Source organism: Neovison vison, chromosome 7 (assembly GCF_020171115.1).
Source record: "Neovison vison isolate M4711 chromosome 7, ASM_NN_V1, whole genome shotgun sequence".
NCBI classification, from domain to species: domain Eukaryota; kingdom Metazoa; phylum Chordata; class Mammalia; order Carnivora; family Mustelidae; genus Neogale; species Neogale vison.
Genome location: NC_058097.1, coordinates 140,077,315 through 140,102,580, shown reverse-complemented (window position 1 = coordinate 140,102,580; position 25,266 = coordinate 140,077,315). Strand labels below are relative to the sequence as shown.

General features: G+C 36.7%; 1 protein-coding gene across 23 annotated transcripts in view; it reads right to left on the bottom strand.

Annotated features, from left to right (window-relative positions):
- The window catches only part of DLG2 (discs large MAGUK scaffold protein 2), a 2,052,576-nt gene that overhangs the window by 468,621 nt on the left and 1,558,689 nt on the right, over positions 1-25,266 (bottom strand). For all 23 annotated transcript variants that reach the window (XM_044258404.1, XM_044258405.1, XM_044258399.1 and 20 more), the window contains one exon: positions 9,803-9,939. In XM_044258404.1, coding sequence (XP_044114339.1) covers positions 9,803-9,939 — 137 coding nt within the window. The remainder of the gene's footprint in view (positions 1-9,802; positions 9,940-25,266) is intronic.

Sequence of the window (25,266 nt, the reverse complement as noted above, 5' to 3'; positions counted from 1 at the left end):
AGATGGTGGGATGCTGACCTTTCCATATTTATTCAGGAATACCAATACGGTGGCACAAACTAGGAGGTGGACATAAATATTACCTGAGACATAGTACAAGGAAATGGGGGAACTCTAGAAACACTAAAAAAAAAAAAAAAAAAAATCACGAACTCCAAAGTTAACTTCTAAGGAGACAAAGTTGTTGACACTAGATGAGATGAATTAAAAAGGAGCACTAAGCAATGGATAGAATTGTTGAATCACTGTATTGTACCTCTAAAACTAATATAGCATTGTATGTTAACTACAATGGAAATACAATTTTAAAAACCTAATAAAATTTTAAAAAATTAAAAAATAAATACAAATAAAAAAGTTGACAAATCTAATGTGCTAACGTCAATGATATGAAAATGAATATGCATAAGCCAAAGGCTAAAATCTCTGCAGTACACTGCAATTCATGGATATAAAAATTTTTATTTTAAAAACAGTAACCACAAATAAATAGGGAACAATAATAGTTATCTCTGGATAATAAACATCTTCTTATTTTTCACCTTTTCAGCAATGATCATGAACTATAGTTAGAATGAAATTAATTCTATATTTTAAATGAAAAAGAAAAAAAAAACTTCAAATAAGAACAGAAACAAAGTGGGGAGCCTGGGCACAGTCAGTTTAGTGCCTGACTCTTGGTTTCAGTTCAGGTTGTCATCTCCATCATGAGCTTGTGAGATCAAGCCCCACGTCGGGTTCTACGTTCAGCATGGAGTTTGCTTAAGACACTCTCCTTCTGCCTTTCCCCTCTCTCAAATAAACAGCTAAATCTTAAAAAAAAAAAAAAGAAACAAGATAACCCCAGAACCAAGTGCAGTGGCTTCATTATGAAACACTCATAGCAAGATCTCAGGAGTGATGGAAAATTGGAATGGAGAAGAAGGAACTTGTTTTCTAATGGCTAGTAAACTGATTTAATTTTTTAGAAAAAAAAAACTGCTATTATTTTAAGCCTAGATGTTTCTAGAAATGAAGGTAACTTGGCACAATGAGAGTAAATTTTAAATGTAGCACCACATCTGTTTTCAATTCCTATATTCATGAATTTTATTCAGTTAACATATTTATTGAGCATTAAAGATTCCTTATATGCAAAATAGGGATGATACTAATTTATTTGTTGATTTATTTGTGTTTAGGAGAAAGGAGGGATACCATGAACATGAAAAGACATCGTGTAAGATATAGCAGTATACAAAGAGTCATTAAACTTCACAATCATACACAATGTTTCTGCTGATTCTGTTGCTGAAACTAGTTCCTTGTGTGAAAATGATCACCCCCTACCTTCTACAACAGTTAATCTTGCAATGTCTCTTTCCTGTTCAAGGACTGATTTTCTAAAAGGCAATGATTAGATTGCCCCCCCACCTTTTTTTTGGACATTGGAGTATAGCTGATACACAATGTTACATTATTTTCAGGTGTACAACACAGTGATTTAACAAGTTTGTGCGTGATGTTTTGCTCACCAGAAGTGTAGCTATCATCTGTCACTATGCAACACTATTACAGTACCACTGACTATATTCTTTATACTGTACCTTTTATCCACTCCTTCCCAGCTTACTTATTCCTTAACTAGAAACTGGTATCTCATTCACCATTCGCCCATTTACCCTAATTAGAGTGTTTTCATCTTTGTAATCCTCCAACTGATGTACTATAAGTAGTAGGCACTTCATAAATGTTGAAACAATTAGATAAATAAGTTAAAAGTAACGTTCCATGTACAACGAATTACGGATCACTGAAAAAAATTAAGTTAAATTTTTAAAAAAGTAACATTCCAAGGAAAAGCTATCAAAATTCCCTAATTTATGGGGTGCCTGGGTGGCTCAGTGGGTTAAAGCCTCTGCCTTCGGCTCGGGTCATGATCCCAGGGTCCTGGGATTGAGCCACATCGGGCTCTCTGCTCAGCAGGGAGCCTGCTTCCTCCTCTCTCTGCCTGCCTCTCTGCCTACTTGTGATCTCTGTCAAATAAGTAAATAAAATCTTTAAAAAAAATTCCCTAATTTATAAGACAAAGGAGGAATTTGTGTTGAGTTTCTAGTTTACATTTGTGTTGAGTCAGAAAGGATAAGAAATGAAGGTCATTCAACAAACAACACACGTTTATAGGACACTCACTCTGTGGCAGGCATGGGATATAAGGATGAAAGGTTGGTAGAGAATGGGAATAATGGGTCACATCAGAATATCAAGAACACGATCAAAATTCCAATAGTGTGAATTTCTTTCTCCTCCATTAATTGTTGATGAATTTCTTAACTTTTTATTCTACATATAGACAGAGCAAATAACAATGACGTTTTGATTGACTTTTCCAGTGTCCTCTATAGCAGTGGTCACCAACATGGACAATATGATATGAACCGCAGGGCAATCCACTGAACACAGGAAGAATTTTGTATCTGAACTTCTATTAATATTTATCACACTAATTATCATCTTCCTATTTTTTAATGTATGTTTTAAAATGCATATCATGTATTAGAATAGTGATATATGTATGCAATATAAAATAGGGAACTATATATATGTAAATATACATATATATGAGGCAATTTTTTTGTGTTTTACTGATGGAAATAATTTTGAAACCACTGCTCTGTAGTAGGCATCTCTCTATATATTAACTTAATATTAAATTAATATATAGAGAGCGAATTCTATAGCCAGTGTTAAACCAAATATAAGCAAAAGAAATAGAAAACGACATAATGGAAGGTTTTAACCCTCAAATAAGATATGTCATTGCAACTGCACTGCATTTTAATTTTATTACATTTGAAAAAAATTACAACTGAGTCCAAGAAATTATTATCCAGATTTTTCCCCCTTGTGTTTCAGAAAGTACTCTAATTACAGGGGAGAAAGTGTGAGGGGTGAAGAATTTCTAAATGTGGTCAGCCCATTGTTGGAAAATGCTAAATGATACTGTACTGGCTTGATAGAAAGAATGTTAGCCCCAAAGTCACCTTCAGGAGAAGCACTAGAGCCAGCCGCAGCAGAACAGGCTAGAATGTGATTAGATCAGTGTAGGACTGTGGTTCTTAACCTGACTACACATGGGAATCACCTGGGAAACTTAAAATGATTTCTTTAAAAAGGAAGCATGGTGCCTACCTCCAAGATTCTCATTTGATTCTTCAGGGTCGATTGAGGCCTGGGCATCCAGAGTGATCAAAAACTTAACATGTGATTGAAATATGAGAGCAGGATTAAGAACCAGAAGGGCTGCATAAACTGGTGGAGGGAATGTGGCACTAGGACATTGACATCTGGGTCTGAATCTGATTTCACAATTTATTAGTTACGTCATATTGGAAATCCCTTTGTTATCTCTAAGCCCCAACTTTCTCTTCTGGAAAGAAAGAGTAACAGTACTGGCTGCCCTCTCCATCTCTCAGGGGCTGGAGTGAGGACTGTGTGCAAGCTGCACTCTTCCACGGGGAAGAGCCATGGGCAGAGAACGTTACCCATTTCAGTTCTCGTCTAAGGTCAGTCTAACAAATTCAAGTGCTTTCAGTCCTGTTCATTATTCAGAAATTCTTACATATCTGCACCGCCTTCAAGGTGATTTTCTTATTAATATTTAGGTAAAGCTAGGCAGTTTTGTAAATCACCAAAAAGATTTAATTTAATAAGTGCTCACAACTAATACTTGTTCAGAAAATTGTATTGTTTCCACTCACATTCCCTAAATCCACTTAATGTCCTTACCATAGCATATTAATTTTGAAGTAAAAATAAGAGTCACTTTACACCGGTCAGAATGGCCAAGATTAACAAGACAGGAAACAACAAGTGTTGGTGACGGTGCGGAGAAAGGGGAACCTTCCTTCCACTGTTGATGGGAATGCAAGCTGGTACAGGTCCTCTGGAAAACAGTGTGAAGGTTCCTGAAGATGCTAAAAATAGAGCTACCCTGGGGCACCTGGGTGGCTCAGTGCGTTAAGTCTCTGCCTTTGGCTCAGGTCATGATCTCAGGGTCCTGGGATCGAGCCCCGCATCAGGCTCTCTGCTCAGCAGGGAGCCTGCTTCCTCCCCCCTCTCTCTCTGCCTGCCTCTCTGCCTACTTGTGATCTCTCTGTCAAATAAAAAAAAAAAATTTTAAAAAATAGAGCTACCCTATGACCTAGCGATTGCACTATTAGATATTTACCCTAAAGATACTGATGTAGGTAAAAGAAGGGGCACATGCACCCCAGTGTTCATAGTAGCAGTGTCCACAACAGCCAGACTGTGGAAAGAGCAGAGATGCCCTTCAACAGATGAATGAATAAAGAAGATGTGGTTCATATATACAATGGATTATTACTCAGCCATCAGAAAGAATGAATACCTACCATTTGCATTGACATGGGTGAGAACTAGAGGGGGTTAGGCTAAGTGACATAGGTCAAGTAGACAAAGGCAATTATCATACGGTTTCATTCACACCCAGAACATAAGGAATAGCATGGAGGGCCGCAGGGGAAGCAAGGGAAAACTGAATGAAAAGAATCAGAGAGGGGGCCAAACCATGAGAGACTGTGGACTCAGGGAACCAAAGTGAGGGTTACAGAAGGGAGGGTGTCAGGAGATGGAGTAGCCAGGAGATGGGTATTAAGGAGGGACATGTTGTGATGAGCACTAGTTGTTATATGCAACAAATGAATTGTTAAACACTATATTAAAAACTAATGTTGTACTATATGCTGGCTAAATGTAATAAAACATAATAACGTAATAAAATAAATAAACATAATAAAAATAAATAAAAATAAAAAAATAAATGTAATAAAAAATTTAAAAATAAAATAAACAAAAAGTTACTCTCACACAGCACATCGAGTCTACTCCCCTGAACACTAGTTCTAGGTGCTTTAAGCTCCTTCGTTCACTTTAAGCAAAGTGCTGCATAATGAAGTCTGTTTGAAGATTATAGTATTCAAGTTAAATTAGTTCCTTGATTACAGAACTTCACCGACTTTTTAATATACTTAAGTTCATTGAGAATCTGTAAGAGAGGTGAGATACAGGTTGTAGAATTTCCCATACTTAGTTGACCTTTTCATGTGACACAATAATGAGATTAATATTTTAAAACACACTTGGGAAACACTGATCTAAGGCACTGCCACCATGCTATAGACGCCAAAACAGAAGACCAAAGATGTACATGACTTGTCCAAGGTCATTTAGGTCGAATTAATTCTGGGTGGCTGGCTGTGAGTCCACCGTCTTCCCACTTCACTCAATGCCTTTCTTATGTTTCCCCTTGTCTACTCCTTCCCTTTAAGGAAATAAAAACACAGACTTATTCCCTGTAAAAATGTAAAAGTGCTCTTACTGACAATGTTTTTCTTTTAAGGTCAAGCAAAAGTTATGAAAAAAGGAGACTAAGACTCTAAACTTCCAATCACAATGCAACGGAAGTTTCAACAATTAACAGCTCACATCATTGCTGTATAAAGGACAGTGAGATGACCCTGGATTCAAATTTTCTGGTATTGTGTAGAAAAAAGATGAAGAAAATGATCACTTCTCCATAATATATGTGGCCCTCTGTATCATCTTGATAGGGCTTAATAAAAACCAGTGTGTAAAAATATATGAATGAATTTAAAAATTATTAACACTGTTAACTTCTAACCATTTGTCTCAAGAAATCAAAGGCCAGGAGTTACTGTATTTAGTCTGAGATCACAACACTAACCACTGGTATAGTCCATAAAAATCAGATGTCATTGGCATTTGACAAAATAAAAAACTGAAATTCTAGTGAATGATAATAAGTGCCAAGCTGCAGGAGAATTAAAAATGTATATATTATTTTGGTAAAGAGAACAAATACCATGCATCTGAGCACACGAGGAAACATCAGAGAAGACTGACATTAAAGTCGTTTTATCTGAAACACTAAGAGTCTTAGTGCAGAAGTGATAGGTAGAGTAATTTTTTCCTTATTAGAGAATAAATGTAAAGGTCAGATGCAACAATATTGCCTGTGGTTTTAAACGTGGGGGAATAACACTCTAAGGAATCAAAAGTTTTCTTAAAAGGGTCATCTATTTAGAGAAGATAAGTGGCTGTGTGGTAAAACGGACTTCAAAAGTGAGAGAAAATGTGTAAAACATCTTAAAAACTGAGATGTAAAAAAAGTGGCAAGACGTTAAGTTTTCAAACAAATGTAGAATTAATCTTTACCTTTCTGTCTCCAAGGGACAGAGCTGTGAATAAAGCAAGAAATGTATAGGGAAATGTGTTTTGGTATAATTTTAAGAAAAAACAAATCTAAGGAGAGCTAGGATCTAATGGGTAGCTTCCAGGAGGCATTAAATTCTCCAGCCTTCGTGTGTTCTCGCAGAGGCGAGGGACTACTTCACGTTGTTTTTCTGTGGCTTCTGATGTACCAAATGAGTTGGCATAAGATAACATGTAAGAGAGATACTTTTCAATTCTGAGTTATAAGAAGTACTTAGGGGGAAAAAAAAGGACCCAACATATATGGTATGAGGAAATTAACAGAGTTTCATTTTAGGCCAGTTTGCTTACAGAACTATGAATGAGTAACATATGGGAGAAATTTTCCTAAGGAGTGAGAGGAAGGAGTGGTGCAAATTGCTTTAGAAAGGAGAATAGCTATTCGGAGAAAAATATACAGTGTGGTACAGCTGGTAGATCACGGAATCTAAATTATTTGTACTTCCTTTGGGGGAGGAGAGTGGAAGAGGAGAAAGATAAAGATGATGTGAATGTAGGGTAATAAAGAGAAAAGGAAGTGGAAAGGAATGACAGAAGGAGAGCATGAATAAATATTGTTGGGTTGAAGCAAGATAATTGGTCCTTCGGGGTGGCTTCTGTGATTTTTTTTTATTCTTTTCCTCAGCATTATTTTTCTTTCAGAATATTATAAAATGAATCATTTTCTTTCATTTCCAGATTTAGTTTGGCAGTTGCCTTGGAAGTACTAATTATGCTTTCCTTACATAAGAGAGGAGAGACCTATTATTGTTGAAGGTTCTTTTTTTTTTTTTTTTTTTTTTAACAGGCTTTAAAACTCAAAATAGTTAAAGATTATGTCTCGGCTATTTTTGAAATCATTACATGTACAATGAATATCAAGAAAATGGTAATGGAACAATAGCATGGTGCTGGATAATCCTTTAACAGAATTATTTAGACTTTGAGGGTTTTATTTATTTTTTTTTAAGAATTTTAAAATAAAGCTAGGAATTTAAACGGAACTTCAAGCAATCAATCAACACACAACATCTAACTTGATATTACAACAGCAGCAGCTAAAGAAATGGCAAAAGAATTGTCTACAACCAAACCTTTACAGAACAATGAGCCAAAGGTCAAATGTGACAACCATTAATTTAGAATGAAAATGTCCTCTTCAGCTTTTTCAATTTCATGCAATGTAAAAGATGGATATCATGGTGTATTTTATTCCTAAGTCAACTAACAATGAAGTCTATATTCTTGAGAGACATTGTTAGATCTTATACCTCAATAATACTTTTCTGGTTCAGAAGACACAAAATTATAAAAAACCAACTTTTACATCCAAGGCAAAAAAAAAAAAAATCAGAAAACACAAAAAACAGCCAACAACAACAAAAAAATGCAGAATGTCTCAAGAATGAAAACAGTAGTTCTCTTGCATAGTATAGCGCCTACTGCTAATAAAAGCATATTGCATAGTTAAAATTTACCAAAAGGGTAGATATTATGTTAATTGTTCTCACCACACACAAGCACAAAATAATAAAAACAATAACAATAGGGGTGAGAAAAAACTTTGGAAAATGATGAATATATTTAAAGCCTTAATAATGGTGATGGTTTCTTGGGTATATATTTAATACCCAAACCCATGGAGCTATATGTATTAAATATGTAAAGCTGTTTATATGTCAACTATACTACAGTAAAATGGTAGAAAGAAAGAAAGAGAAAAACTTCAGGTGGTAAAGAAGCCACACTCTTCATTGCTACTTTGACTCAAGTCATAAATGCCACATTTTTTGCCCATCCAGTATGATCATAAATTTTTTCCTGACAGAGTTACTTCCTGAGTAGAGGTTATTGCCTTGGACATGGTAGGTGTTTATTATATAACTTGCTAAATAAAGGAATAAATGAATGAATGGTAACTAAAAAAATGAAGTAAAGATTTGACTGGCAAATTCTAGAAACAAATGAAAGATCATGCTTTGTGCTTATAAGCTTCATTTCCTGGATTTGAAATCCAGTTCTCTCTACTGTTAACTATATCACTGTGGCCAAGTTAATAAATCTCTCTATACCTCAGTTCCTCTTTGCTTATATAAAACAGCTTGTTGTGAGAAATAAATTCATTACAAAAAAGCACTTTTAAAAATACATGGAATGTAGCAAATGCCAAATAAATATTAGTTATCAAGATTGATTATTATAAAGGTTTACTTAGGTAATTCAATACCAAGATCATTTACAACTATGAAACTAGATGAGTGGGACCAAGGACAAGCTGTCTAAAGCCCAGGGAAGTGGGCACAATGCACTGAGGTTCAACCTCTGAAGCTTGCACATGTCTCAGAAATTACTATTCTGTTGAGAATATAAATTGACCTTTTCCTAACACTTCTCACTTGTGCTACAGATAATGGCTCCTTGCAGAGATTAGAGGCCATGTTTTACAAGGGCAGACATAATATACTTCTCTTCAGAGCTCTCTTTTATTAACTTTCAGTATTTATTATCTTGTAGGTTTGGTATAAAATAGTAAATAGAGATAAAGTAGTTTTATTAAGTGCAATTCCAAATTTGTATTTGTCATGCCTTAATTTTGCTTTGGTTTATCCTAGAACTCCATGGCTTAGGAAAGGCAGCCGTGTGTTGGTGTTAGTCATTGCTCAGGGTCCTGAAGCATGTAGGCAGCTGGTAAATAAAATAGACTTAACCCTATCTGATGGGGGTGGGGGGAAGAATACATTTACACATGTGACAGAACTTAGATTATGAATTCTGGTAAATCAGGGACTGTTTATACTGTCTACACTGGTTGAACAAGGGACCACAGGGAGACACAGAAATGTACATATCAAAAAATCAGAGAACGCTTTGTTATGCAAAGCCCACCTTACTAACAGTAGGCAAGTAACACTCTCTTGGGCTAATAGGTTATCTTGGAAAGATAACAATCCGTGTCTTGTTCTATCTGTGAAAACTAGTGAAAATTCAGATTTGTTTTTAAAATGTCAACAAACAGATACGATTGTACATGAACTTCTGAAATCTCCCACCACAAAATCTGCTCTTCCTTTTTTTTCCATTTCTGCCCGTGATCACTGTTATGAATTTAATGGCTGAAGTTCCACCACCCAATATGACTATACTTGCAGAAAGATTCCTTAGGAGGTAATTAAAGTTATTAATTTAATGAGTTAAGGGTGAAGCCCTAATCCAATGGGACTGACCGGTGGCCTCAATAAGAAGAGAGAGATCTCTTTCTCGCAGCCCAAGCACAGGTGGAAGGCCATGTGAGGACACAACAATAATATGGTTGATTGCAAGCCAGGAAGAGAGATCTCACCAGGAACGGAATGAGAAAGAACCTTGACCTTGAACTTCCCAGCTTCCAGAACTCTGAGAAAATAAATTTTTGTTGTGTAAGCCACCTAGTCTATGGTATTTTGTTATGACAGCCTGAACTGAGACAGTCATACACTGGGAAACAAGAGCTTTATAAATACACACATAGTTTTGCATGAGTCACACTTACCATTAGCAGTCTGTCTCCTACTTGCAACCTTCCATCTTTTTGTGCAGCTCCTCCATCTATAATTTTAGTTACATAAATGCTGTTGTCTCCAGGAATGTGCTGGTTCCCCACACCTCCTGCAATACTGAAGCCTAAACCTATGGGAAAGGAAAAGAAAAGTTTTGTTGTTGTCGTTGTTTAAGAAAATGCAATTAGCTATATTTAAGCAGTCTAAGAAAAATTAATCCTCAGTTTATTACAGCAGTAATAATTAACGGTAATGATTCTACTTCAATTGATTTTGTTAAGTATTTGACGGTTTGTTGATTAATGCTAACGAGGCAAAGCTCTTGAAGTCAAGCCCATGTGGCCATTAGTTTTGTTATATTTCAAGACTGTCCACCTAACTGTTGCTCCCTAGCTAATTAGCAGATAATGGGTGATTGGCCAAATAGGGATATGGCAAAAGGATGTGGAAGAATCCTCAGTGAGGCAGGCAAAGCACAAGTTCAGCCCTGCTCATGTGGAATTGATGAGCTTGTCTTTGTTGTTATTCTCCTAGCACAGAGAAGAATTGCAAATCATTTGGGTAGAGACCTAGATACTCTTGACATTTCAGGATTAAAAGTACAGCTGTTAGAAAATTCCACAAATTCTCAGACAAGAGCCACAAGGAAGATACATGAGATATTTATATAATAATTTCAGAGAGAAGGCAAAAAGAAACTAGATGCTTGTCCTTGTTTTTTTCTCTGGCCACCTTGTCATATTTTCATATTTCTTCACACATATTAAGTGCTAGTGAGGTAGTAACACATGAGAAATGAATCATCCCTGTACACAGTCTAAAGACACAAGAAATAGTATTTTACCTTTATTAATTTTATAACAAATCCCAGAATGTCAAATTTTAAACATGGAAATTTTCTATTTTGAGAGACAAATTTATACTGTACTATAGCTTACAAAACTTTGTTATATTAAACTATGGAAGGATAATAAGAAGTTATTAAAAACCATTATGGGGGCACTTTCAAAGAATGAGTGATAGACTCTTTTGTATGAAAAAATAAAAAGGTCTTTTTCAGGATATGATTGAATACACATTCGATATAATACCTGTAGCCTATATATTCATTGAACTTCAAAACTATAATTATTACCATAGAAATTATTCAGAAAGATAAATATAAATCGAAGAATTTGTACTAAAGGCATAGGAAATTTCTATGACTTATGTAGCTGAAGAATTTTTTTTTTAAATAAACCACCCACTATGTTATCTCGTATTTAAAAAAAAAAAAAACAAACCTGTTTTGTGATAAAACAATCACAAAAATTTTTGGCACTTTATATAACAATAATGAAAAACACTTAAAAAAAAGCTCCATTTCACTATGCTTTTATTGATTAAATATTGAATGGGGCTTTTAATGGCCTAAGTGATTAGATAATGGAAAAATAATGGCATAGTAAATTATAAAGTTACACCTCTGAAATTACATTTGAAATGAAATAATTTTTCTGTTAAATTAACTATAATAGTTGTTAAAATGCAAAATGGATTTAAATTGATAGTACAATTAAAATAATTGTTATCTAATATTCTACTAAAGTGGGTAATTATTCTTTATTGATGTTTTGACATCCCATAGATCTATAAATGTATCTATCTGCCTCAAATTTAAAGAATTTGTTTATTGAGCAAAAGATGACCAAGAGTAAATAAAATGCTCCCAATTGGCTTTTCCTATGAAATTTATGATGCATATCAACTCATGCTTTTCAAAACTGTTGTTTTACATTTATATATGATTATAGGGGAATTAAAAAAATACATTTACAAAAGTTTCAGACCCACATGCTAGGATCAATCTACTGCATTTATAATAGTATAGAAGTCATTCTAAACTGTGGAAAGAAAAGGTTAAATCCAGGGACTCTGATTTACATCCACTATAATAATAGTAAATGCCACAGACTGAGTTACAGAAGAGCTAAGGAAACAAATTACCACTGTAAATAAGGTTAAGTCCAACAAAGGGAATAACTATGTAGTTGACATTTGAAGTTGAAGACTGTACCAAGACAATGAAATCACTATACTATAGACATAAATATATCAGCTATAAAGGAAATAATTTTTTCCCCCAGAGATTAGGTTAAAAACTAGTGACTCTGCTCAAGGTGAAACAAGCTATTTTTAGTAAGAACCCTCTGATGGTACAGAATTGAAAATTGTCCCTGATTTCTCTTTGATGGAACATGGATACGTTGAAAAGTAATCAGCATTTAATCAACACTCAGCCATATTCCAGAAGTTTCATTTAACATAAGTAAATATGTAGCTTATCTCTACAGCTAGAACACAAATTTATTTATAGGTGGGAGCATCCATCTGTGTTTTAAGACTAAATCTGTTCTCATTCATTGATTCACTCATGCATCCATCCATTCAATGAACATCTCTTGAGCACCTATTATGAATCATATAACCAGTTGTTGTCAACTGTGGTCAATATAATGTACAAGAATTGACCAAAACACTACAGAAATACAAGGGAGTGTGGTTGAACCTGGCTGAGGCAATGTTCTAAGCCCAGACAGTGCCATTGATTTTGGGAAGACTACTCAATGAAGACAAATGTGGGCTAGAACTACCGGGCAATCCAGAATGATTAGTTTGGAGGCACTGGGTATTCTCCGGATATATTTTGTTAAAGCAGGGGTGGGCTGCATACATTCTAGGACCACTCTATTCCCTTATTATGTAATATTCCCCCTCTTCATTCCATTTGAGACACAGCTGCAGTCTTGATACTTCTAGATCACAGTGGACATACTCCCACTTTAGGGCATTTAATCTACCTGTTTCCTCTATATGGAATTTCTATCCTTCAGGGTTTTGTTCAAATCTTAATTTCTCTAGGAGCCTGAGTCCGACTTCCTTTTAAACACTGTCTCCTAACCATACATCCCACTTCCTTATCCCAAGCTACTTTTCATTTTACCTTAGCACTTATTTTCTCTTAACATATGTCACCCATGTATTTTATTTTTTTATTGTCTCTTTGAAGAGACATATGAAGTCATATTTTCATATCATTTCATATTTTCATATGAAAATATGAAGTCCATGATACCAGGGATCTGTGTCATTTTCTGCTGAGCAATAGAACAAGGCCAGTCATATAATGACCTCCTAATTATTCAAGGGATGAGTGAACGATGAATGAACAAATGAATTTAAGAGGATGGAGAAAGTCACAGATCTCTGAGAAAACTTCTCCTTAAAAAGGAAGCTTGAGGTTTCATGAATGAGGGGTTGCTGAAAAAGTGAGCACTGTTAGTTGGAGTGACTAAGTGGATGAGGCATTACTGACCTTGGGTCAACTCTGATCTCTGTCCTCAGTCTGCACAGAGATTATGCCAACCACTGGGCAGCAATGGGGCTAAAGCAGAGTTAGCTTCATGCCTTGGTTCCTCCATCTACTGACTCTGTCATTTGGAGCCACAATTGTCTCATCTGGGATAAGGAGTACGTATATCCATGTTCTATAGTAATTAGCACATACCAGATGCTTGATAAGTAAGAATTCTCTGCTGTCAGTAAGCTCTCAAGCTGTCTTGAGAAACCAATACCTAAACACCTTGACATGATTTAACCCGCTAGAATGAGTCCTATAATGTTATGTCAGCCTAGAGGGGAGCATGACTTCCTCTGAGGAGAAGAATCAACAGAAGGTTTAGCACTTGGGCTGAGTCTTGAAGTTTAAGCTAGAATCGATAACAGGGAAAGCACCTTTCAAACCAACACATCCTCCGGATTCCTGGTGACTAAAAGACTGAAGAGTCAGCTGCCCTGACTTACATTACACGATGCTCATAAAATCCCAGCTTCACCAGGCTGGAATTTCAGACAGAAATGCTTGGCAAACACTCAAAACATGTACTTATGATAAGCCAGAATGGTCCTCAATGGGATAAATACGATGAGTATTATGATTTAAAGGTAAGAAGCCTTACAAATAACAAAAACAAAAACACTGCTTTTATGGAAGTGACCAATTTAGAGAACTGATCATCATTTTGAAAAGAAGTGTTTAGGAATAAGAAATGGCCTGGTGAGCTCTCTGCCCCCTCCTTCCAAACTCAGCTCCGCAGGGAGTCTGCTTATCTTTCTCTCTCTGCCTGTCCCCACCTTGCCTGGCCTGCTCTCTTGCTTTCTCTCAAATAAATAATCTTAAAAAGAAAAGAAGAGAAGAGATGAAAAGAGAAGAGAAAAGAGGCCCTGGGGGTGGGGGTGGGAGGAAGAAATGGCTCTGGACCATCAGGTGATGGTGGACTAATCAATTATAAAACACAGTGAAAAGAGTTGGTGGGTCTCAGCAAAAACACTGACCCTAATACCACCTACTGTAGAATGTTGACTATTAAGAATAGTCCTAAACATGTCTATGCAGTACCAGTAAGAAACAAAGCTGACACAGAAAAATATAAATACTAAAATGGCAAAGGGAAGTAAAATCAGTGGCTGTTTCGGTATCCTAGTAAGAAAAAAACAAAAAACAAAACAAAACAAAAAAACAGGTGAAAATTAAACACCTAATTCCTGAAGCAATTAAAAACTGATGTGTTTGACAAGCATGTGACAAGCAAACAATTTCAGGATTAGCTCTATTGCACAAAGCTGGGTTCCTCTTTCTGTATTTCTTGCATATCCCCAAACTGAAATTTCTCAGGTAAACACAGAACATGCAGGCATAAGGAAAGGAATATCTGAACCTTGTTAAAACCTTAAAACTTTTTCCACACAAAACCTTTTCTTCATCCTATAAAATAGGACAGGAGAAGGAACAGTTCACAGTTCACCCTTTCCCCTTGTTGCCTATGGTGAGGAGAAGGTGTTACAGAGAGGTGGGGAAATAAAAGCAAAAAATCTTGGCAGCATAGACTGATATTGTGCTCGAGAAGCTCAGAATAAAAACTCAAATGCTTAAAAGAGTTGTATGATTACAGTGTTCCCATATATTTTTTGTGGGTGTAAAGAACAAAGCCCCATGATGCCTTATAACCATTCAATAGTCGTTCAATTTCATTTTATGTGACTTTCCTAAGAGAACGCATTTGGGGCTTCTCCAAACAATTCGCTATTATTAAGCAGGCTGCTTCTGTCAGAGTTGATCTAGGATCCGCGAGGTAAGGCGTTTTCTACTTTACAGAAAACACTAGTGGTATTCTCTACACTCTGCCTACATGTTTTTACTACAGGAACCAGAATCCAGCCCAACCCCTGGCCAGCCCTGTTTTAGAAAACACCCACTGGTGCAGGCAATTTAACCTCATGTAAATACGTTTCAGTTAAAAAAACAACACACAAAACTTTACCTGTGAGTCTGGCCCACACAGATTGCTGACTGACATCTCTTCCTCTCCAGACAGAAAACTTTGCTTGTGGATATATTTTTTGATTGTCCATTGTTTGAGCTTTTTTGTTTTGGGTTTTTTTGCATCTTTAATGCCAAAATATTATGGCAAAGGTAGGAGGAGAGGTTGAAATAAAATTAAAACTTTACTTAAAAAACACCAGAAATGCACTTTTCATTTTAATCTGAACGACTAATTAATCTCACGGGGCACTGTTGGTATGGTTAATTAAAAGCCAAAACTTTATTTACTTACTCTCTGGATTTCCCTGGGTCCAAAAGACAAAGTTTGGGGTTTAAAGAAGGGGTTCATTTTAAAATTCCCATGGCACTGGGGGCTGCCCAGGTGGCTCAGTCAGTCAGGGATCCTACTCTTGCTTCCAGCTCAGGTCTTACTTCAGGGTCAGGAGTTTGAGCCCGGAGGCGGTTCTCCGCTCAGCATGGAGTCCGCGGGAGATTATCCCTTGACCTCTACTCCCCCCACCCACCTCATGTGCACAGGCGTGCTCTCTAACTAACTAACTAACTAAATAAAATCTTAAAAAAAAAAAAAAAAAATTCCCACAGCCCTAGCTAAGCATGCGCAATCCTAAAACTCTCTCATGGTGGCACCTGGGTAATGCAGACTTCTGAGCGAGTCACTCGGTTTCCTCTCTGGTCCTGGTCAGGGTGTGATGGGTGGGAGGGAGCCCCAAATTGGGCTCTGTACTCCACACAGAGTTTGCTTGGGACTCTCTCTCTCTGCTCCTCCCCCCTACTCTCTCTCTCTCAGATAAATAAATCTTTAAAAAAAAGAAAAAAATGTCTCCCAGATCACCCAAGTAACTTATCACAGTCAGTGTTCCAAACTTTTTCTCAATGTACCTCATAATACCCACTCATTCTTCTAACACATCACTTTAATGACTATTATTGTAAAAAGTCCCTATGTCTTATAGCTTTCTTCATTCATTTTTTTCTAAGCCTAAACCTTCCCTTCCACTCCAGAACTTCACTCATTATTTCTTTTCTTCCCTCTCTAAAATATTAAATCTCTTTCCTTCAGTGCTTTTCTTCTCTGGCTTTGACCATGCCTCTGTCCTATCCTGAAAATATCTTTTTTTGAACTTGTCCCAGCCTCTTCTCTGTTAGAAGCTGAAGCTTTTAAACAGTTACCCATGGTTAATGTTAACCTTAAAAATAAGACTGCTGGTCATTTTATCAGCAAAAACTGAGCTTACTTGGCAACAGAAGAAAATTACAATTTGGAACAAGCAAGCTATAGTAAAATTATAGGCAATACTGGACAGCAAAGAAGAGAAGCAATCTTTTATGGAGGAAAAGAGAAAGTTGGAAGGGCTGTTATAAACAAAAAGTCTACTCCAGTAAACTGGGAGTATAGTGGCTTTTTGCTGGCTGAATTGCGAGTCTCCCATTGGCTGGGTTGTTGTCAGGGTGAAGAGGGAAACATTTATTGCTTCTACTGGGGTGGTAAAGTAATAGCTGAAGCCCTAAGGACTCGCAAGGTATGTCTTTCCTATTGGGTCTGCAATTGATCGTAACAGATAGGGAATGAGGGAGCTCCCCTTCTGTCTTCCCAACTGCAATTTAGTGGTTTTCCTTTATACCGTTTCACATTACTATCTTCTCATCCCACACACCTTTCTCAATCTTAACCCATCTTGCTCCATATACCACAATTTCACGTGGCATCTGCTGAGTTCAGTTATGTTCCATCAAAAGATTTGCTAAGCTCCTAAGATCTGGTGCCTTTGAATGTGACTTCATTTGGAAACAGGGTCTTTGAAGATACAATCAATTTAAGATGGGGTTATTCTGTATATATTCTAGTAAGAAGAGAAAATTTAGGCATAGAAACACAGGCACACAGGGAATAGTGCAGGTGACAACAAAGGCAGAGGTTGTGGTGATGCAGTTAGAAACCAAAAAAATGCCAAGGATTGCCAGCAACTGCCAAACATTAAAAGAGAGACATGAAACAAACATTCAGAGCTCTCCAAAAGGACAAATCTTGCTGACACCAGACTTCCAGGCTCCAGAACTTTGAGAGGATAAATTTCTGTTTTTTCAAGCCACACAGTTTGTGGTCATTTGTTACAGCAGCCACAGTAAACTAATACAGCATCTAGTCTTTATAGTCGGAGTGTTTGCCTATTTGTCTCTTGTTCTTTGCAATGGAACTCTTTTGTATGTATGTATGCATGGATGGATGTACATATGTATGTAGGTTGTCCTCTCCTACAATGAACATGAGTGGGGTAACTATGTGCCATTTCCAGCAGGCAAAGAGCCTAGCCAGTCATCCAGAATTTCCGCCTGGGTGGCTCAGTCATTATGCGTCTGCCTTCAGCTCAAGTCATGCTCTCAGAGCCCTGGGATTGAGGCCTGAGTTGGGCTCCCTTCTCAGCAGGAAGCTTCCTTCTCCCTCTCCCACTCGCCCTGCTTATGTTCTCTCTCTCTCGCTCTCTCTCTGTGTCAAATAAATAAATAAATATAATCTTAAAATTAAAAAAAAGAAAAAAAAGGCCTGCAAAATTCTGATGGGCCTTTGCTCTTTCTGTATTACATAGAGCATTACTACTGCTTTTTCATTGTTACACGCACATTAGACTGCCCTGTTTCTTCTTTATTTCTCTTGCTACTTTTTTTTGTTTTATTTAACTTTGTTTAATGGCTCTAAAACACTGATTCTCAGAATGAGATCCTCACACCAGTGGTATTAACATGTGGGAGCTTGTTGGATTTACAAAATTTGGGGCCCATGGCAGATATCCTAAACCAGAAACCCCAGGGCTGCATGCTAACTTTGATGGCCATTTCTCTAGAATAATAGTTATTCTCCAAAACATACTCCACAGAATCTTATTCTATCTATAATCTCTTTCTCATGGAGAATCCATTCCTTGTTTCAATTATCACTGCTAGGTTGTTAAGTATCTACACTTCCTGTAGTACCTCCATCACTGCTGGGAGCTGATTTGTCACCTTCAACTCAAAAGCTTGAAAAAATGCACTTATAACCTCCCTTTGAAACTGGCCTCCTTTCCTATCTTCTGTGTTTTCTAATGAGATTAATATTTCAGATTAAACTAAGCTCTTTAATGTTTGGCATCACACTCATTCACCACCAGATCCTAGGGATTCTTACAATATCTGGCAGAGTTATCAGAAGATTTTTTTTTAATAAAGTATAATATAGTAGTTGTTATTATGTTTTATCAGAAGCCACTGTGAATATAAATGTAAATGTTAAACTCCCTCTCTATGACTATTTATGACTATTTCAGTAAATCAAGTGTTTAGCTAATCATGAAGTCTCATGACCACATTCCCTGATTCCCATTTTTCCCTACCTGATTCTCCAATCTGTTTGGCAAATATATTCCAGGTTATTTTTTTCCCTGAAATTCTATGTTCATCATGTTGCTCTGTTATTTGAAATTATCCATTACTGGTTATTTTCTATAAGAATTCTGTATACCCTTTTCTCACTATTTCTTACTTCTCGGCTACTAAGCTTCCCCCCAAGCAAGCTGATCTTCCTGTAGTGTTTGTTTGTTTGTTTTTATTGTTAAGCCTCTTCCCCACATCTGGAATGCCTTTCCAACCTTAATTTTCAAGAACGCTCAAGTCTTTGACAACTCAAATCCATTACGGTAGTTCATTTCTAAGCCGAACTCCAGTAGAACCAGTTATCTGTATCAGCCTTTCCACTTCCATTTAAACAGAATGAGCTAACTCATTCAACACACACTTATTGATTACTCATGTGCCAAGCACTAGTCCAAACATGGGGGTCACATGAGTTAATCAGAGATGTATGTTCTTTCCTAGTGGAGGGTTGAACAAGAAAAGAGACAATAAAAGCTCAGCAGTAAGTGTTGCTAGGAGAGGAACAAGGCCTGTAGGCACCCAGAGGTGGGTTCCTTATCTTGGGTTGGGGAGGCATGTCAGAGAAGACTAATTGTAGGTTCTGAGACCTGGAAGATGAAAGTGACCCAGAGTTAAAAAAAAAAAAAAAAAAGATTTGGGGGAGAGAACATCTCTGCAGAGGGAAACATGCATTCAAGGGCCCAGAGTTAAAGAAAACATGGCCTATTTGAGAAACTGAAAATAGCTCAGGTGAGAGCAAAAGTAGTCTTGGGCAAAATACAAGCTCTGGGGAGAAACTGTAACTTTTGTTCTCACCAATGTACGCTCAGCACCTGAACTGAACTTAATAAATAGTTTGGGATAAATTAGTGACTAGAGAAAACAGGACACTTCTCCACTGAATTAGAAGGGAAGAAGAAAAGGATGATGTAAAGGTTAAGATTATAGGTTTAAAGGCAGGACACTAAAGGAGTTTTCATCTTCAATTTACTCTGATAATGAGAAATTGGGGTTTATTAGTCAAGAAGGAGGGAGTGAGGTTAGAGATTTGAAGAAAGTACAGAAATTTGAAATGGCTCTTCTAGAAAATAGAAGGAACAATTGATTAGAGAAATACAGAAAAGTGGTAAGGAACTGCTGATTGTCTTGTTAGGGTTGAGTTACTATGAATTAATGATCGCACATTTTAATACATATATTTTTTCCTTTAGCAATTCTTAGCAGTCTGAATATAAGCACAGAAAGTGTAAGCAGTTAGATTAAATAACTTTACAAAATAATCTTTTTTGTGCATTGATCTTCTCTCTCCAACTAAATTATATGATCCTAGAAAGCAAGAATTAAATAAAATAGACCATGTTGAGCATAGGGCTGGCATATAGTAATCGTTTAATGACTGAATTGTTCAAAGACCAATGATATGGCATAGGCATAATTTTAAATGTAAAGCCTCTCACATTAACAGCTTTAGCTCAAGAAAAAAAGAGGTGCCAGAACAATTCATATTGAGCATTTTTAGCATGCTAACAACCATGTTGTATGCTAAAGAATTAATGGAGAGTACATCTGTGTCTATTGTGTTTAAAGGAACAATGGAAAAAATATAAATGAGAGACATATTTACTCTTTATTAACTCCAAGAATGATCAGCACTAACCTGCTTTCATCCTTACAAATGAAATAGCCTGCTCTGATCACAGCTGACTGCTCATGGGATGGTATGACAGAATGCAATTAGATGCTTTCTTACTGGTTTACAGTCTGTTTTATTGTACTTGAAATGGAATATCCTTATGCTCCCATCATTGAAATATAACCTAAATGTTAGGGGCATTACCTCTACCTATCAACTATATCTGTCTGTGTGGTTTTCCCAGGTTAATTCTAGCTGCCACTGCAAACCAAGGTCATTAACATTGACTTCTGAATAAAAGTCACCAGAATAACAGATTATTTAAGAGCTGTGAAAATTATCTCGCATGTTGAAGATTGATGGAAATGTCCCAGCTGGCAGGGTTGTTGCTGGGGAAAGCAGACTGAAAAATCTGAAGGGTAACTGGGTGGGTCTTATATTTCCATCTATGAAGTCTTTTATCCAGTAGCCCTTTCTCTGCAAAGTCCTTCCTAATCCCCACTCCTTTAAATTAAAAGTAAGCTCTCTCCATGACCATAGATAATATTATCTTCCAATGACACATTACTTTACACATTGAATTATAGTTATTTATAGGAAGTTTTTACATTTATTTATTTAATTATTATTATTACTATTATTATTTTTGTTTTTATTTTATTTTAATTTTTTTGAAGATTTTATTTATTTATTTGACAGAGATCACAAGTAGGCAGAGAGGCAGGCAGAGAGAGGAGGAAGCAGGCTCCCTCCTGAGCAGAGAGCCCGATGTGGGGCTCAATCCCAGGACCCTGAGATCATGACCTGAGCTGAAGGCAGAGGCTTTAACCTACTGAACCACCCAGGTACCCAATTTTATTATTATTTTTTAAAGATTTTATTTAGTTATTTTAGAGAGAGAGACAGAGGTAGTGATGAAGAGCAGGGGCAGGGAGGAGAGGGGAAAAGTAGGTTTCCTGCTGGGGGGTAGTCCGAAGTAGGGTTTAATCCCAGGACCCTGGGATCATGACCTGAGTCAAAGGCAGATGCTTAACCCAGGCACTCTGTAAGCTTTGATATTTTTAGCAGTGAACAGCTGATGTAACATGGACACCAACCAACCAGAGAAGGTATCTGCCATAAGCAAGAGCTGTGGTACTTACCACCTGTCAGCTCTGGTGTAAAAAAATTTTCATTTCCCACCCACATGTTGACAGTTACCATTTTGACGGTAGAGAGAATAATATTGCTTTTATTTATATTTTTCCAGGCATGTTATAAATAAAGTAGATACTCCAAAGCTAATGTTTAAAATCAATTAGTGAGGGCACCTGGGTGGCTCAGTTGGTTGAGCGACTGCCTTCAGCTCAGGTCATGATCCTGGAGTCCTGGAATCAAGTCCCTCATCGGGCTCCCAGCTCCATGGGGACTCTGCTTCTCCTTATGACCTTCTTCCCTCTCATGCTCTCTCTCACTCTCAAATAAGTAAGTAAATACATAAAATCTTTAAAAAAAGTCAACCTTAAAAAAAAATAAAATCAATTAGGGAAGTAAATAAAGATCACTGAATCCTTTTTTCCATAAAAATAATAAACTATGCAGGAAAGGGTTCAGGCTGATAAAATAAACTAGTGAGTTATTTCATTCATTCTGAACTGAAAAAATTCAGTTCCAACCTGTTTGAGTTTTCTAGGGCTGCCGGAACGAAGTGCTACACACTGTGTGACTTAACAGTATTTATTGTCTGACAACGCTGCAGGCCGGAAGTGAAGATCAAGGCATCAGCAGGGGCAATTCCTCTTGAGGGCTATGGAGAAAAATCTGCTTCCTGGCTCTCTCCTAGCTACTGGTGGTTTGTTGGCGATCTTTGGCATTCCTTCGCTCGTGGATACATCCCCTAAATCTGTCTTCTTCTTCACATGATGGTTCCCGTGTGTGTATGTCTCTGTGTCCAACTTTCCTCTTTTTATAAGGATATTAGTGATATTGGATGGGGGCCCACCATAATGACCTCATTCCAACTTGATCATCATCAAAAACCTGATTTTCTGTTAAGGTCATATTCCCAGGTACTGGCAGCTAAGATTTCAAAATCTTTTAGGGGGACCCAATTCAACTCAGGACACTGACACTGGGAAAGATAACTATGAAGAGCACACAGTTCCCATCCCCCAAGGAGCTCACAGACCAGGATGGAAGGAATGACAAGTAAACAGTGCATAAACCAGTGCTTTAGAGGAATGGCAGATAGTAAAGTCAGGGAAAACTTTTTTGGGGACAATGGTAGCTGAGCTGAGTCCTGTTAAATGGCTGGAAGAAGAGAGGCAGTGAGAGGAACTCTAACCAGAGGGAGGGAGTAGCTTATAGAAAAGTACATGCAGCTCTGATCATTATAGTCAAAGGAGCAAATGGGTTAGGAGAAGATACTGAGAAGAGACCCTGGTGAGACAGAGACCTATAAAGGATCAGAGGTGCTGTGTTAAGATGTCTGGACCCTGGGGGAGTGTGTGTCTGGGGGCTCAGCTGGTTTAAATGTTGGACTCTTGATTTCAACTCAGCTCAGGATCTCGTGGGTCCTGAGATGGACTCCACGCTCTGCAGAGAGTCTGCCCTCTGTCCCTCCCCCGGCTCTCTTGTGCGCTCTCTCTCTCTCCATCTTTCTCTCTCAAAAAAAAAAAAAAAAAAATTCTGGACACTGTATTCACAGTAATGGAAAGCCTTTGAGGAGTTTCAATTCCTGAATGACATGTATAACTTGGGTCTCTCCTGAATTTTCCTCATTAGTCATAGCTGTTGCTTGAAAATATGTTCAACTATATTCTCTGTGGTTGGGGGGATGTTCTGTTTTTTAGGATAAATTGTTAATTTGTTTTCTTGCCAGATTTTGGTCTTTTTTTTTTTTCTTCACTACGTTCAGTTATCACTCATTAAAATGTATTTTGGGGAAGCTTTTTTTTTTCTCAATCTTGTGTTCATGATCTAGTTTGAAACATATTAGCTTTTTTCTTGTTCCCTCTTCCCATTCCCTGTTTGTCATGACCTACTCATAAAACCAAACTCTGAAATATAAAATTTAACATCAACAGGCATTTGTAGTCTGCTAAGAATCTAAAGAGCTAACCCTAAATTTATAAATTCATTTATAAGCATATCATAATTTACCAAAGATTTCAAATGGGCATTTTCAGCCAATGTCTGGCTTCACTATTCATTTGATCATCCTTAGGGGGCTCTTTGTGAAAGAGATAATTGGAAAATCTAGATTCAGCTTGGGTCCTAGGAAAGAGTAAGAGTTATGTAATTGAAATAATTACACAAGTACCTCTTTTTGCAAGGACATTTTGCTCACTATGAAACAATAAAGGGCTTCCTATCACTCAGATTTAAAAAGTGGCTCATCAGTATTTCCAGTGTTTATTGTATGATTTCAGATGTGCCCCCCCAAAAAAAAATCTTTGGAACCACTGAGTAACAGAGGTTGCCTTATTACATTATATATGACAAGTGCTAACATCTTCAATTATACAACAATTGAACTAGAGTACCTTTACTTTGTCATAAAATCCGTTTCACTGAAGCTAAGTATCTCTTATATCAAGTCCTCTACTCTTTACAACAATCTACTCTGTGTTACATATCCAGTTGTACAAAGCATGCAGCATGTGCCTTTGCTTTTAATCTTATACTTTCATGCAAATAGGTTTAATCTTCACAGAAAAATCCCGTTATATATTTGAATCTCTTTAAGGAGAAGAGCAAACCAAGAGGCATCATGCTTCCTGATTTCGAGCTATTCTCTACAGTTGTAGTAATTAAACAGTATGGTACTGGCATAAAAGCAGAAAAACAGATTAATGGAACAGAATTTAGATCCTAGAGATAAATCCAATCTAATTAAAAATGGGTAAAAGATCTGCATAAACATTTTCCCAAAGAAGATATACTGATGACCAAGAAGATATATATGAAAAGATACTCCACATCCGTTCTTAGGGAAATGCAAACTAAAACCACAATAAGGTATCATCTCATACCTTTTAGAATGGCCATCACCAAAAGACAAGAGATAACAAATGCTCGCAAGGATGTGGAGCAAAGGGAATCTCTGTACGCTCTTGGTAAGATTTTAAATTGGTACAGATAGTATGAAAAAATAGTAAGGAGGATCCTCAAAAAAAAATAAGAACTATCATTTGATCCAATAATTCCACTTCTGGGAATATGCCCATAAAAACACTAACTCAAAAAGATAGCTGCCACCCCCATGTTCATAGCAGCATTATTTAAAATTAGCTAAGACATGGAAACAATCTAAGTGGCTAGTGATGGTGAATAAATAAAGAAGTGGTGGTATATAAAGAAGTGGTGGTATATATAGTGATAATATAGTGGATATATATATTATATATATTAAATGGAATATTATATAGCCATTAAGTATTATTAAACCATGCAAAAATGATGAAATTCTATCATTTGCAACAACACGAAAAACCTTGAGGATTATTATGCTAGGTGAAATAAGTTAGAGAAAGACAAATACCATGTTATCCTACTTTTATGTGGAATCTGAAAAAACAAAACACATAGAAAAAGATATAGATTTATGGTTGGTTACCAGAGGCAGGGGGTTTGATGGAGGGTTAACTGGAGGAAGATGATCAAAAGGTAAAAACTTACAGTTCCAAGATAATTAAGTACAAGGGATGTAATGTAATGTACACCATGGTGATTATAGCTAACATTATTGTATGATATATAGGAAAAGCTCTTAAGAGAGCATATCCTAAGAGTTTTCATCACAAGGGAAAACAAGGGTTTTGTTTTGTTTTGTTTTGTTTTTTCTTTATCTAAATAAGATGATGGATGTTAACTAAACTTACTGCAGTAATCATTTCACAGTATGTTTGCCTCAAACCATTATGCTGCAAACCTTAAATTTTTACAGAGATATGTGTCAGTTACAGCTCCATAAAACTAGAAAAAAGACATGCCATGATAAAATAGCAAATGGATTTTTAGAACAATTCACTTACTCTCAATAGGTCTGCTTCCTAATACATAAGATGGATATA